This window comes from Pochonia chlamydosporia, assembly GCF_001653235.2.
Source record: "Pochonia chlamydosporia 170 chromosome Unknown PCv3seq00022, whole genome shotgun sequence".
In the NCBI taxonomy this organism is placed as follows: domain Eukaryota; kingdom Fungi; phylum Ascomycota; class Sordariomycetes; order Hypocreales; family Clavicipitaceae; genus Pochonia; species Pochonia chlamydosporia.
Genome location: NW_019154057.1, coordinates 54,279 through 69,308, shown reverse-complemented (window position 1 = coordinate 69,308; position 15,030 = coordinate 54,279). Strand labels below are relative to the sequence as shown.

The 15,030-nt window shown below is 47.5% G+C and overlaps 3 protein-coding genes across 3 annotated transcripts; 1 reads left to right on the top strand and 2 right to left on the bottom strand.

The window, feature by feature from the left end:
• Window positions 1–1,220: 1,220 nt before the first annotated feature.
• VFPPC_14967 (transcription factor atf21) lies at window positions 1,221–1,994 on the top strand (the record flags this gene model as incomplete). The annotated part of the gene is made up of 1 exon (XM_018292731.1): window positions 1,221–1,994. The coding sequence occupies one exon, from the start codon at window positions 1,221–1,223 to the stop codon at window positions 1,992–1,994; it is 774 nt and encodes a 257-aa protein (XP_018136191.1).
• Window positions 1,995–2,681: 687 nt separating this feature from the next.
• VFPPC_14968 (hypothetical protein) lies at window positions 2,682–3,018 on the bottom strand (the record flags this gene model as incomplete). Its single annotated transcript, XM_018292732.1, has 2 exons — window positions 2,682–2,852; window positions 2,911–3,018. The coding sequence occupies 2 exons, from the start codon at window positions 3,016–3,018 to the stop codon at window positions 2,682–2,684; spliced, it is 279 nt and encodes a 92-aa protein (XP_018136192.1).
• A 10,611-nt stretch (window positions 3,019–13,629) lies between these two features.
• VFPPC_11842 (hypothetical protein) lies at window positions 13,630–14,774 on the bottom strand (the record flags this gene model as incomplete). Its single annotated transcript, XM_018289901.1, has 4 exons — window positions 13,630–13,966; window positions 14,025–14,433; window positions 14,486–14,508; window positions 14,569–14,774. 4 exons carry the CDS (start codon window positions 14,772–14,774, stop codon window positions 13,630–13,632), a joined length of 975 nt encoding a protein of 324 aa, XP_018136196.1.
• Window positions 14,775–15,030: the final 256 nt, after the last annotated feature.

The following is a 15,030-nucleotide window of genomic DNA, read 5'->3' as shown; positions in this document are numbered from 1 at the left end:
CGCCTCAGGAGGTAAACCAACAGTATACCCCCCCAGACATATCTTGTTACTGATCTAACAATGGCAGCGGTCAATATTACCTGTTGGTACGGTCTTCCCAATAGACAAACCAGCTCGTTTTGTAAGCGAGTGGTCAAAATAAAATTCGATTTGCGTACTTCACAGTGCGTGCAGATAGATGTGAAGCAGGCGGATCATGGGGCTGAGGCTTTGTTGAAATGGGCACAGCGTCTCTTCAAGCCACCATAGAGCCCACTTCAGGCACTGCACCAGCAACAAGGGCGTTAATGGGGTCGAAGACGGTGACAGGCAAAAAAAGGAAATGGACAATTACAGAAAAGTGTGGCACATATTTTCTCCTTGTGAAGGATTCTCGCAGCCCTTTCCGAAGGTCAATTTCACCATCTGTCCTGCTATTTTGCCAAGGTGTCATAGCCACCTCGTGCATCAGAAATGGTTGACCATCAACAGCTTTTGTGCTTGTTTCTCCCATCGCTTTTGTAACCCCTGCTTTGCCAGGTTGGCGGGTTGTGCCCTCTCACCCGCCGCCACGCCGCCAAACGTTGGATCTGCATTTGCGACCCATCCTTGTCACTAAGCTGCAGTCGACGGCATGTCTTTGCAGAAAAATGCCACTGACAGGTATTCTGGACTGCACGGATATGCGATGCCATTTCTTCTGATTCTGATCAATTGCAACCTTGCTAACAGCAACGGAGAACACTGACCCTCGTCTCGACGGGGAATCAAAGGCGTTGTTCCCCTCAATGGTCGACATTTTCTGGAGGGTTTTCCTCTCTATTGACCTACCCACGAAGGACGACTGTTGGTGTCAGCCGTCACGGAAGTGGGCCTTTGCGGGTGGGGGTCTTAAGTTGAGAATTAGGTAAATGAAGAATGTGCAATCCAATGCAGAGGCGAGGTTAGCTTGGTGCCACGTTGTGCCTATGTCCGGGGGGCCTTTGGGAGAAAAGGAAACTACAACGGTTTTTATGGACATGGGAATCTGTGTTACCTGGAGGGCAGACTTTGTTTTTGTCGAGGCCCTTTACCATCTTGCTGGTTAAGCGTTTTGAGAACTTATATATCTACGACTGAGGATACGTGGATCGTACTAAACTGCCTTTGTATCGAGAGTTTATAATATTTTTGTTTATTTTACCTGCCACCTCCTTAAGTCCCAGTATCCAAACATTGCTTGTGGATGTTTCAGTTTAGTCATGGAGACCATCCGCACTGAGCATCAACCGAGTCACTTCATTATGGATGCCGTCGATTACTCGTCTTGGGGACAAGGAGAGCTGGGGGAGCGTTATCTCGAGTCATGCAACACTGATTTCTCTAATCCGTTTGATGAAACTTCTCCTGAATCGTGCTTTGACGGAGATTCGACCTGGATGGATGGCTGTGGGCAATTAAACTATCCCCATAGTCACTTGTCGCCCCGGGCTGTTCTCCATGCGTTTCACGCACCCGAGGTAACCAACTCGGTACCAACTGAGTCTACTCAGACTCCACTGCAAGAAACTCCAATCTCAAGTGCAAAACTAAATCCAAACCCGAAGCGAAAAACGACGACAGCGACAAAGTACGACAAAATCAATATCGTCAACTCAAAACTAAAACGGGCTTGTCGGTCGCGTTCGAAATCCTCTTCTCCTGCCACTCCCGACCTCCTCCTTGCCAACAAGGAAAAAGTTAGCGATGAAGATGATACCTGCCTAGAACGAAGCCGCGTTGCATCCAACAAGTTTCGGGAACGCAAGCGTTACGAAATCGCCCAACTTGAGTCAAAGGAATACACCATGGAAGATTTAAACCGTCAGTTACGCGGTATGCTTGACGCATTGGCGAGCGAGATTCTGTCCCTCAAGATGCAGCTACTTCAGCATACAAGCTGCAACTGCGAACTTATACAAGTCTATATCAGTAAGGAAGCACATCATTTCGTCGAGTCTACAGAGCGTTGCCAAGGGGCAGGTTTCACAAAATGATTTTGCTGCTTTCTTCTTCGGCAGGGATATAATAGTAACCAGCTGAACGGGTTTCAAGTGTGGTTAAAAGTGTGGTATTAATGTATTCTAACGATACAAAATGAGCTATTATGGCTGTCGCAAAGGATGTTACAAAGTATAATAAAAGACAGCTAGCTCATGGCGCGAACATTGGCCAACAGAATTGGAGTCTGAAAAGGGCATGGATGAGATGAAAATATTCACTTGTAAGCGGATTTCTAGTTTGCTTTTATTTGATTTTTTTTTTTTTTTTTTTTTTTTTTTTTTTTTTTTTTTTTTTTTTTTTTTTCAGATTTACAGTACTCTATGGCACAATACAATTAGTTAGCAAAAAGATAATATAGTTTTGACACCTTGCATTCTACCGTTATTACTCCCTTTTTGCTCCAGATCCCGCCAGATATTAACAAGGGGCTGTGCTCTTGCAGACAACTTCTATCATGTGACTTATGCATGTCAGTCCACATTCCGACAAACAGTGTAAGTACATGGGTAATTGCCAGCCAGTAACAAAGAGCTCCATGACGACGTTGCCGGGCTGATATCATTCGACCCGTCATTGTAGCGATTTCTGGGTCCCGCCATTCATGGTGTAGCCACGGGTGCGACGTCTCGTAGCTTCCGCTCCGCACGCACACAGGAGCCTGCAGAGTTCCATCGCTCGTTTCACTGGAGGTTCTGTTGTGGCCCACCTTTTTGTCGGGTAGCGGCAGGGGAAGGGGCGGGAATTGCATTCTGAAGATCGTCGGCATCTTGGCCGATGTTGGTGCTCTGACGCTCTAGCCATTCACGACGAGGTAGACGGCAAAGGGCGAGGGAGCCGAAACTCGGCCCAATCTAGTAGATGTTAGGTTGAGGTCTCCTTAACTGAAACTGCTGGTGGCAACAAACGCACATCAAGCAATTGACAGCTGGTAGCCACCTGCGGCTGCTTGTACACCAGCACTTCCATCAACCCTTCATGGTCCTTTGGTCCACCTGTATTCAGGACCTCGCTGGCCATCGTTCACAACAATGCAGGCCTACTTTGCCCGGTGGCTTGTGAGAAGTCCTGAAAGCTGCAGGCGCTTGCAAATCGACATCTCCCCCCCAGCACATTAGCAAGGGTCGACAACCAGCAGGCCAGCATATGCAGCCAGGCTGGAATGTTGACCATGCAATTGGTGAGGACTTCAGTATCCTTTCAGAGGAGGGGGGGCGGGGGCGAACAACGTACATTCCGCTGTGTTTTCTATTGCTCGGAAAAGTTGCTCCGCCGGCTGGACTAGAGTGCCATCGAAGACCAAGCGAATTGCTTTGACGTTCTAGCCTTGCTGGTCGCAAAAGCCGCATTCATCAGTCTCTCCAGCCCCGCGTTGCGCCTCAGCTTGGTCTTGAAGACCATCTCATTGTAGCTATCAGTGACCTTGATAAACGACCGGTCAATGTACAAAAAGTCCTGTCGCTCACTTTCGGCAGACACTTTGCAGCATGTAGACCATCCTATTGTTGGCTGGATAGTGAAACAGCCACCCAGTGACCAACATAAAGAGATTCCTGAAGGCACTGAACCAGTAACGTGAGTGCATAGCGAGTGGTCCACCCCAACCCTAATCAAGTACCTAGCTTTTACTGAACCAGCGTAGGTTCATAGTGAGTGGGCCAGTTTCCCCCGAAACTCCAACTTAGCTTGTCAAGATCAGGTCGCTCATTCAAAGCAAGCACAATATGCTATTGCCAAATAAATGCTACCTCAGTCAAGCAAACATGCGAGTGTGGCAAAGTGGCAATAGGAAATCGTAATACTGCTGCGTAGGCAGCAGTATTCCAATAAGTATATAATTTTGTATGATTCCATTCTTTTAGATAGAGAATCAAGAGTCTCTCGTTGCCCGATTCACAGGGGATCTTCTGCCCGATCGTCGTCCAGTTATGCAAGCAAGTCGTGAAGTGTGACATAGCTTATTACATGTTTAATTATCTCCACCAAGAATCGTGGATTCTGCATCAAATGAGAGTCGACTACTATTAGCTCTTGAAGCTTTAAAGCAAGATCAAAAACTAAGCATTAGGGTCACTGCAAAGGTCTATAGTGTCTCTCGAAGTATACTCAATCGACGACGTGATAGTACGCCATCAAGACGGGATACTATGCCTCCCTGCCAGAAACTTGCCAAATTGGAGGAATCCACAATTGTGGAATACATCATTGACCTAGACTCACGATCATTTCCTCCCCGGCTGAGTGGTGTGCAAGATATGGCGAATCGCCTGCTCGCCGATCGCGACGCGCCTCCCGTGGGATCACGATGGGCTTCAAACTTCGTCAAGCGCCACAAAGAGCTTACTACGCGTTTTGCCATTTCATTTCTGACTTCCTTACTGCCATGTCGTAACACTAGTACTGAAACTTGTTTGTGTTACGATATATTGTCCGGTCTTGCATACGAACCCGCATGGAACTGATGCGACTATGACGTTACGAACTTGGCGGACAAGGTCATGCAAAAACCGTCTTTGTTCTTAGATTGCTCAAGCAATGTTAATACTCCGTAGAATTTAGAATAATCATTCCATACAACACACTCCACGTCGTCCTATCTGATAAGAGGCACAGTCGTGCAGCTGCCATGACAATTGGACCAACTCATCTGGTGGCTTGGCACCTGGCAGTTCTTCATGGCTCATCTTTCGGGCTATTTCGCATTGTTGCGAAAAGACCCTAATTTATGCCGAGGATTTCGTGTGAGAAATTGTCACAACCTCCAAGTCTTCCATGTTACTCAGCATTGCTCACGGCCGTCGGGTCCTGTGCAACGAGCGTTCAGAATCTAGGGCCGTGTACGACGATACAATGAACCTGCCTTACTTAAGAAGACGTTAGAAAAGGACAACTCTCGCAGGTTTTCTGGCCTGGATTTATTCAATATCCTCAAATAGTGAGCAATTTTTGTGAAGCATGGCAGATGCCTACTCTCCTGCCTCTCGGCGAGCGCCATCTCCAACCACAGAGGGCATCTATGTACCCACTCCCATCTCGAACAATGTGTATCATCGCACTCCGTCTCCTAAGACTGCGTACTCTGAGAGAAGAAGCAGCCAAAACATTAGACGATCTAGCCTGGAACCTGTTCTGGAGGGAGAAGTGAGAACAGCCGACAGCAGACGTCACTCTGTTGGCCATGATGCGAGGGCATCTCAGCCAAAGCCGAATCTGGCAAAGCCTCGAATGTCCAGTTCGGGCAGATCACCTCACAGAAATTCTGTCGGTCATCGTCGTGACTCGATTGTTCGTAGTGAGTCGCTGCTCTCGGTGGACATACTAACCAACGTCGTTGTGCGTTTCTCTCCTGTCTCGACAGAATGTAGCTGACGAGTCTGGAAGGTCACAAACGAGTACCTCTTTATGAATGAACTTACGCATCATCTATCAATTCGATACAGCCGTCCTATAAGTTCTATTGTCGTATCTCTACAGCACGGAATATGTTTACTCTTTGGTGGATCATTCGACCCTGCCTACATCATGACCATTACTGCATTACCAGACCAAGTATTAGCAAATACCAACAAGCGAAACGTAGCACTGTTCCAAGCACATCTTCAACAAGCTCTTAAGGTACCGGCAACTCGTGGTCTTGTCCACTTTGTACCTATTGCGGAAGAGTGCTTGGGTCATGGAGGCGAGACGTTGGCCACTGCCCTGGGCGGGACATCTTCCGGACAGGCCCCATGTCAATGATTGCAGAAACGGGGAGGCAAGGAGGTCCAAGGTAACCGCTCTAGGGTGCATATTGCTTCGAGACTGGTTCAAAATAACTAATTTATCTAGCCACCTACTTTACAGAAACCTACGTCGCTGACGTTCACGGCGTCTGAATCACATGTGAAGCCGGAGCCTCAAATTGACACCAACTTGTCACCGTCAGAATTACGGAGCAGTGATGACACAATTACCATATCCGAAACGAAAGATATGAAGAAAAGGAAGAGTTTTACGCGCAGTCTATTCATGCGATAGCGAAAGGATGTCGCAATGAATTGAAGCATGCATATAAATTACGCGCTTCCCCTTTCACAAATGGTATGTAGGGTAGCAGGGGAGCCAGTTAAGCATGGAATTAAGATTGAAGACGAGGGAATTCGGATAGGATATGAATGCCAACTAGTACGGTAGCTGTATGGATTAAGCGATATGTCGGAATCTTGGATAACCAGTAAGTACAACGGCGGTGGATGCGGCAGGCAGCCGTAGGGCTGATGGAATCGCTGCTCGCGGCGGCGGGCACGGGCGGCGACAGGAAGGTATAAGAGTGCGAGGCTGGATCTGTAACTCTGCCAACAGCTCCAGGATTCACTAACTTACCAAGATAAGGAATAGAGGTGTACGAAACCGGCGCTTGGAGGAACTTCTCTTTCAAAAGCCAAGTTTTATGCCTGAAACAAAAGAATAACACTATATGATAGGGTTGTTCGTAGTTCGCCAGGATAGTTCCCAATCGATCCCTTCTTCGTACATTGCCTCTGCAAGCTCGCTGCGCAAGGTCTGGCTGCCGCCACGAGTGCATTGGCGCAGTGTATGTTGTATGTCCTGGCCGCCCATGCCAGGTCCTGCGCAGATGGGGCATTTGTCCTCCCAGCACCCTATTGCGGCTTCCCAGCTAGCGACTTCCTCTGCTGTATCCCATTTTGGGTATGCCTTGCCAATAGCCTGATAAGCTAGTGGCTCTGGCGCTGGTGGATGACTGGGAAATCTCCATAATGGGCCTTTCCCTCGTCTCATATTACGAGCGTAATAAAATGCTAGCATGACTTCCTCGTACGCAAGTAAGAGGTAAGAAAACCAACGGCCATCATATGGTATTCTTCGTTCGAACCATACTTTAGCGTCAGTTGCTAACGGCACTTTAGCAAGCATATTTGCAAATATTTGACCGTCGTAAGCGGCCAGAGATGCAAGCGCCATACAAATGATGGGCTTTATCTCACAACGGCCATCCAAAGACGGATCTTTCATAGAGTCTCTGGTACCATACGTGTCAAAATCAGAATCTCGTGTCGTGGCAGCAGTTTCTTCGCAAGCATGGTTAGATAAACAGATGCTGCAAGATTCTCCTTGTGATGTATGTTGAGGTATGCGCAAATCTTCTAACCATCTAATGATGGATAATGTCTTGTTTCGTAACTTGTCCCGCTTGCACCTGTGCAGAGAGTGTTCTGTGTCCGTACCTTCGCAGAGGAAACATAGGGGGCAGCCAATCGAACCGCACCACCTCGTCGTCTCGATCATTCGACTCAGTCGGTCGTACATGAGACTGCTACTCTGTCTACGAGACAAGTAGTCATCCAGAAATGTGTTGAATGAGTTCAATTCTTGCTGCTTATTATACAGCGCCGCCAAGTTCCGACCGTAAATAAGATGCTGAGGTTTGCTTGGGTCTTGAATGGTATCTAAGGAGAGAAGAGGGTTTGGGGACCGATAGAAAATGTTTCATCAGTAGTGTTGTGATTGAACTTACTTCTATTAAAGTCTGGCTGACAGCTCTCATACATCTATATACCCAGTGGCACGGCCCGTGCCACTACGCAGCGACTCAGCAGCTGCCTAAAAATGTCTCGGGACGTGACCCACACCAAGTCAACAAGTAGAACAAACCCAAGAACGCGCCCCTGGGTTAAAGAGTCCGTATGTTGCGTAAGATGGGCGCACCGGATGCCGTGAAGAAGGCGAGAAGAGGTCTGCAGCATCTGTCTTGTCCGTAAGCGTTGGCGGTGCGACATGTTTATGGGTTGGCCTTTCTAGATGCAACGACAAATCTAATGTCTTCTCCCAACCAGTCCGCTCTAGACAGGGCTGTTGTTCGGCGAAAGATAGCGCTGGGGTACTTGAATTGTCGATCCATGTTTCGACCGCCCGCAAATCGCGGATGTGGTTCCTTTCATTCTCTCGCTGTCGCACCGATTGATAATGGTCTTTTTCTTTTGCGTTGACTTGCTGATTCCCAGCGGAGTCTGCCGCATTACTGTGGTCCGCAACAATCCAATACTTCCGTCCGGGACCTGTGTTCCATGTCTGTAGTCGCACGGGCCCAACAAAAATCGTCTATTTGAACAGCGAACTTTTTGTTGGCGCTGGCGGAAGAACACGAATAGCCTTCAGGCCCCTTTAAGTAATGTCGTTGTGTGATAGTCTGGAGGCTAGTGGTTCGAAGTTTGCGTTGTTTGCATAAGAATCCTTGGTAGGTTCGCAATTGTGGGTGTCGAGGTGAGCCGTCTTCGAAGGCAGGGATGTCCTCTGGGTTCCGTAGTTTAAATGCTGCCAGACGCTGCGTAAGACCTTTCCTGTGTTCCGTAGAGATGCCATGCCAGCTGCGCAAATGTATTGTCGGCCGCGAACCTTTGATTGAGATAGCGCACCTGCACTTGTCGTGACAGCAGATAAGAGCAGCGGCATTATGATCTATCCAGAGCTCAAGGCTCACAAAAGGCTGGTCTTGATCTCGCCTTAAGGAGGAAGCACTTCTCTCGAGTAGTGGGGCTATCTCTTGAGAATTTAAGCTGCAGAGATGCAATAAGAAGAGAGATCCGGTGAGGCCTGGGCGTCGTGTTGAGATTGCAATAGGGAGTGTTCACAGAATGTGAAGGCGCGGGTAGGGGCTCAGCGATGTAATTTCATGAAACTACATGAACAGGGGTCATTACTTGACGGGCCGGGCCGCAGCCATGTAATTCTATGACATTACATGAACAGGGTTTATTACTTGACTGGCCAGTGCACGGACGAAAAGTGTGTATTTTAATGAATTACACGAGACGGTCATGGGCATGTGTCAACAGCCTGTTAGACCTAGCTTTGCTTGGCCGTCGACCCGCCTGCAGCCAACGCTGAGAGACCCCACTGGAACATATGCCTGCTTTCAAGATTCCAGTCAACCGGTTCGGCCATCTGGAGGTATTCATATCTTGAAGGGTCCGCCAGCCAATGCTTTGTCAAGTTGATTCCCGCAGCCTCTTTCGTGCCAGGATCAGCAAAAGGCTGGCGTAACATCATGAGCAGGAAGAATGAGAGCCTCGTGTGCGATTGGTCGGCTTGAACAGGAATGTCCAGGAGGTGTGCATGGTCTACTAACTCTGCCCGCCATTGTCTCGCTTCTCTGTCTTCTTCCATGAGTGTGGTAGTGCCAACTGGGTCGGATGTCTTTTGTTGGACAGCAATATCCACAGATATCTCGATCGGCATACTGCTCAACCCATACGCAAGGATCGCTTGGAGGGCGCCCTCAAGCTGCTCATGGAATTGAGCGGCGACACGGTCCTGAGAGCCGTAGAACCCAAGTACACTGAGGCAGTCTTTGGCGTTTTCCAAGTTGTCCTGCCACGTCGATGGATGGAAGTTGTGCAACTGCTTCTGGACCACTGAGTGTAGTAGAATCGTGCAAGAGATGTAGGTTTGGAAACTATTTTGCGGCTGTTAACCAACAAGTCGCGCGTCCTGACTTTGCAGAGTGAAGCGTTTGAAGAACTTACCTGACAAGCCAACAATGTTTGAAGGCGCCATCGTCATCACGAAGAAGCTTGACGATTCCGGCTAATGTACTGGCTGCCTGGACAGCGTCAGCACTTTGTTGAACGAATGCCTCGCGTGGGTGCATATGTAAGCCGCAGCTGAGACCTCCGATCGCACATGACTTCAAGAACTGAGTTGCCATACAACGATAGAGAAGCATTCTGGCGCCAAGGTAGAGTATATGTACAAGTACTATCGAGAGTTTAGTCCCGACTGGCAAACGCTCATGTACGGTAACTCCAAGGCGCATAGCTTCCGGCAGCTCTTCATACCAATCCTGCAAATCCCTCCTGATGGCTTGAACGGCTGAAGTTGTGAGATCCCTGAACGCCAAATGCATTCGAAGTATTTCTGCTTTAAGTAGACATATTCTCGCCATTTCAGCTTGTACAACTGCTACATGTCAGATCAAGGGCCATGCTGTTGGGCCATTGGTGAAACTAACCGTCGGAAATATTTGTTGGATCTTCGGCCTTTAGGTCCGAGAGCTTGAGCGCCGGTCAGATTCCGCGAAAGTCCAAAAACAAAGGTGGACAGTAAATGCTTACCACTCTTCTCTCAGTCGACCAGGCATTCCCACAGATGTACCCAACCGTCGATGAGAGCCAGCTACATAGAGCACAGGTCGTTTAGTGACGGATTCTGATGTCATAGAACTACGCCTTTGGCTTACCTTGAGAAAAATGTCAAAGTTCGCCACGTCTTCCGGAGATTAAACCATTCCATACTGGGTATATGATCCGGTCGCAAGGCTCTGTTGTTGATTCCATACATGTGACACATACTCAATCCAGTTTCTTCAAATGGACCACATATTAGCGTCGTACCAAACCAAGGAGGACGCGTTGGATCAGGAATTGAGGCTATTTACCAACATATATGAGAGAAATCATCTCCTTGTTCATAATATTATATTGGGCGAGCAGAGTGCACACCTTGATTGCGTGAAGAGGTTCCTGCTCCATAGCAACCTCCAGGAAGTGTCTAGCAAGGTTATACATGCCCAGCTCTGTGTCCTTGCTAATTTTATCAGGTGAGTATTGTGCCCCTGCTGCAGCAACCGCCACAAGACGGCAGACCTTAGCCATTAAGCTTTCGGAAGGCACCTGCTGCTCATCGAAGACAGTGTGATAGCATTGCAATATATGATCTTCTGGAAAGACCTGAAATAACTTGCCGCTGCAGCTAAAGAATGATTCTATTGCTCGCATTACAAGCGAGGCTTCCGGGAGTAATAGACGGAGATCTGGTATTGCTTTGTTGATTAGGGGCAATAAAGTGTAGTCCTGAAACTGCCTGCCAGGAGCAACTGTCTGACTTGCAAGTTTCTCAATAACTCCAGTAGCATCGTCCTTTCGAACGCCGCTTAAAATCACGTGAAGCTGCTCCAGGCTACTCGTCTTCAAAGCGGCAACCAACTTTTCCAGAGATTCAAGCCGTGACCTGACAGCGGTGACTCGACTTTGACCCTGTTGGCCAAGGTACCCGCAGGTTCTTTTTTTAGTCGTACACGTCGAACACTTGGGCCAGTCACCATCGCACTGGTTGCGCGGTAATGTTAGCAAAGTAAGAGTAATAATAGTATGAAACATATGATGCGGTAAAGCCCAGGACAACCTTTATCTTCAATCCTCGACAATCATGGCAAGCTTGTACAGCAGCCGATGTAGTACGAACTGCGTTGGTGTTTCGCGAGGCAGTGGACTTTAATGTGCGGAAAGTCATTTGCTATTTCCTTAGTATTCAATCGATGGTCAAGAGAACGGGTTGTGGACAGACGCATACGAAGTCATAGGAAGATGAGGAAATAAACAAGACAAATGGGTGATGCAGACAAGCAAAGAGCGACTTTGATGCTGACAAAATGAACTGCACACCTTTCCAACTCGAATAATATTTACAGAGATGCTGCTGTCACCTAATCAGCACCAATCAGGGAGAGGCACATCACATGTTAGAACGATCTAGATCCAAGCCATTCCGCCATCTATTGGAACTACCTTGCCAAGTATATGCCGAACTTTTCCGGACGAGGCTACCGAGTCCATACTTAACACAGTAGTAATAGGATGAATAGTTATCGTGACCTTTCTAATATAAGATTTAGAAGCTTGGTAATATCTCTGTGCCTGATCGACGAAATTACTTTAATAATGAACTAATTTGTTGTCTGTGGAATAAATCATGACGGATCCCTTGGTTTGCCCGGGGGGGGGGGCCGGGGCGGACGGGTGGGGCAGGTGAGCCCCGCGATGCCATAACGATCGACACGGACAGTCGCTGTCGAGTTGCTTGCTGGCTTTCGCATCCTCCTTTATCGTAGATCCTTGGCTTCTTTTGTCGGATTGCCTTGCGGCCAACTTCAAACCAGCCGCTGGCACATCTGGTGGGGAAGAATCGCTGACAATGCACCCCCTCGCGCCATGGCACTTCGTGCTTTCCGCTGGGCTCTTTCTGCATCGCATTCTTTCGCTTAATATCTGGTCTTCCAGGCCCCTGTGGATTTTCCCATTTGTGCTTCAGTTTGCAGTGTTTCTGTATCTTCTGTACTTGCCGCGCTATATATGGACATTCGTGGCATTTAAGACCATCTTTCTTAGGCGGCGCTAGATATGGAACGCAATCAATTGTCGGAGGAGGAAAACAAAATCCTTGTAGATCAGCTTGAATGCGCCTGGCATTTGGTATATCTGCCGCTTTTCTGACAATGTTGCGCCGTTCAGTAGCCGTGATCTCCTGATGCCGCTTTACAAGGTGTGAAGATACTTCGTTGACAAGAACAGCAAATGCACATTCGCGGCAAACAAGCGTTCTATATACGTGCAGGAACGTAAACGGCCCGACAGTTATATCGCTCTCCATTCTTGCGACTGTGGGCGACTAGAGGTCACCGACTGTCCAGTCGCAGATGTATAATCCTGTACAGCTTGAGCTTTCCAGCACGCGAATTGCAAGCAAATATTACATCAGAAAAGGCTGAGGCATAGCGAGAGCAGTATGAGCAAAGTGCAGAAATGGTTTTCTGTGAGTTAAAAAAAAAAAAAAGGTAGTCATGTAGCAGTACAGAAATTGGAACTGTTCTTCTACGAGTATGCAGTCAACACCTTAAGAGATGAGTACCCCTGACAGTGAACTACCGAAATGACGGCTTTCTTTGGCTCACTGTCGTTGGATAATTTTAGCGACTGTGGCAAAAATAAAATATCATGAAGCTAGTTGGTCGAATTTAATCCAACTGTACAAGGATCAGAGAACAAATTTCAACTCTACCTGGGTGTGCGAAACCCAACTCTAGCACCCTTGATCATGCTTAATTTCACCAAATTACAAATCCAACCGTAGTAGAGTTGGATTTGTCTGTGGTCGTAGGCGAAGGATAACAGGGGTGAGACACCGATGTGGCAGGCCGCTGTGAATAGGCATGAGGACATCGTCAAGATGCTCCAGGGGAACTCTCAATAATTCTGAGGCCGGGTGGTACTAATCCAAGTAGTTTATAGTTTAAACATATGAAAAAACGCATTGCAGAAGAAACCTCATCAATCCAGCAGAATGATGTGACTATGGCCAGCCGCAATGTTTGAGATGAAGCATTATGTAGAGTTGAGTAATAGCGCGAAGCCCACAAACACAATGCCAGAAACCATAAGATTAGAAATGGCCAAGAATATCCAGGATTGTCATCCACAGATAGCCAAGCAGGAGATCGATCAGGGCTAACAGAAGAGAAACAAAGTTGCTGAGAAATGGCCCTTTCGCATCCTACACGTTACAGATACATCAGGTTCACAAGTATGCAACGGTCTAGCAAGTCCACTAACAAGCAACAAGATGACCCCAACGAACACCTTAAAGCTAAAGAAGAAACAAAATACAGTGTAAGAACGGAAGATTTTGACGAGCTCATAGGCTCATACGCTATTCTGGAAGGCGAGAGGGCAAGCCGAGCCACTTTTGAGTTCAGCCAATACATCGAGGGGCGACGACGCAGCGCGTGTCGATTAAAGTTACCATCATCTGCCCTCTATATCTCGTGAACCTTGTTTTCTTATGGCAAGCTCATGGCCTCTACGGCGCTCTCAGACTCTCAGATACCACGGTTGTCGCGGTCGTAACAGTAACATTAGTTGGGGATAGCTGAATACTACCAGACTCACTTGAACTGCTGTGAGTGCACTTGACCGCATTACCAATCGGGACATTTTCAGTGTCCTTTACGCTGAGTTCGGGGTTCTCATCGAACCTGGACTCAAGATGATTAGTCTGGTTGTTGGTCTGATATTTAGCGGCATAACCGGGCACAGTATTGCCAGAGGAGCTGCGAACGATTTTGGCGATGAGAGCAGCGTTGGTCATTTCGATATATAGCTTAACAATATAAGCAATTGGGACAAATTGAACAAATCTTGGCCACTCAAAGTTAGCAGAGCTGATGTCAAAAGACCAACGAAGGATGCACTAACTGGTACATCTTGGGAAGCCGCAACATGCCTAGCAAACATGCATCCATGGCCGAAGAAGCTATCGCTAAACAAGTATTGAACTTGAAAAGCGGCTGGTACTTTGATAGTCCCTCAGCAATAAGACGAGAGTGGACCAGATATAGAAAAAAGGCATTGAGCCCCAAATCAATCAGGAGAAAAAACCCCTTATCCACATACTCAATAATATAAATGAGTTCCACGGCAGCGGCGGATGCTCCAGGTGTGCAGCCTCGCAACCAGGTGACTCCCACAATAGTATTGATGACGCCTATGGCGGCGGCGAATCCGAGCTTGAGGTGGAAGACACGACGTCGGTTGGACATAATGAGGCCAATGCGATTAATGATAATCTGGGGTAGAATCTGCGTCTGGATTATCCATAGCAGGACTGCCTTAGGATTAGCTAATGACAGTATTATACCAAAGACTATGAGACTCACCAGTAGTTACATAGAAGCCCAAACTGTAGTGTTGTTAATATACCACCACTACATTTGAATGTCAGAGACAGCCAGCCACGTACCTTGGAGGGATAATCTCTATAAGGTAAAGAAAGTCAATGACAGCAAATACTGGACAAACAATAACCATCGTCCATATCATATAGAGGTAAGCATTGCGGAAGGCTCTTGAGCGGGCGACGATGCGTACTGTCTGATGGATGACCTTTGCTAGGGTAAAGGGGAAGATGCCTACAAAAGCACCGAGGTAAAAAGATACAAGATCCATTTTCAAAAGTCCGGACACAGATAATATACCAGGCTAAGGGCTAGGATATTGCCGGTAGGAAGTTTTTATCAATGAGTAGTGACGATGAAGGTCGAGTACGTCTTCGACGCTTTCTGGTTAGGCTTACTTGTATATTTAAGATCTTCTTGCAATTTATGTATATGAAAGGATTCCTAGATAATACCCCCTAGGAACTTGCCGTATCTCATTTTGGACGTTACTTGTTGGTAGGAGAAACTGACTCATGTTTCATGTT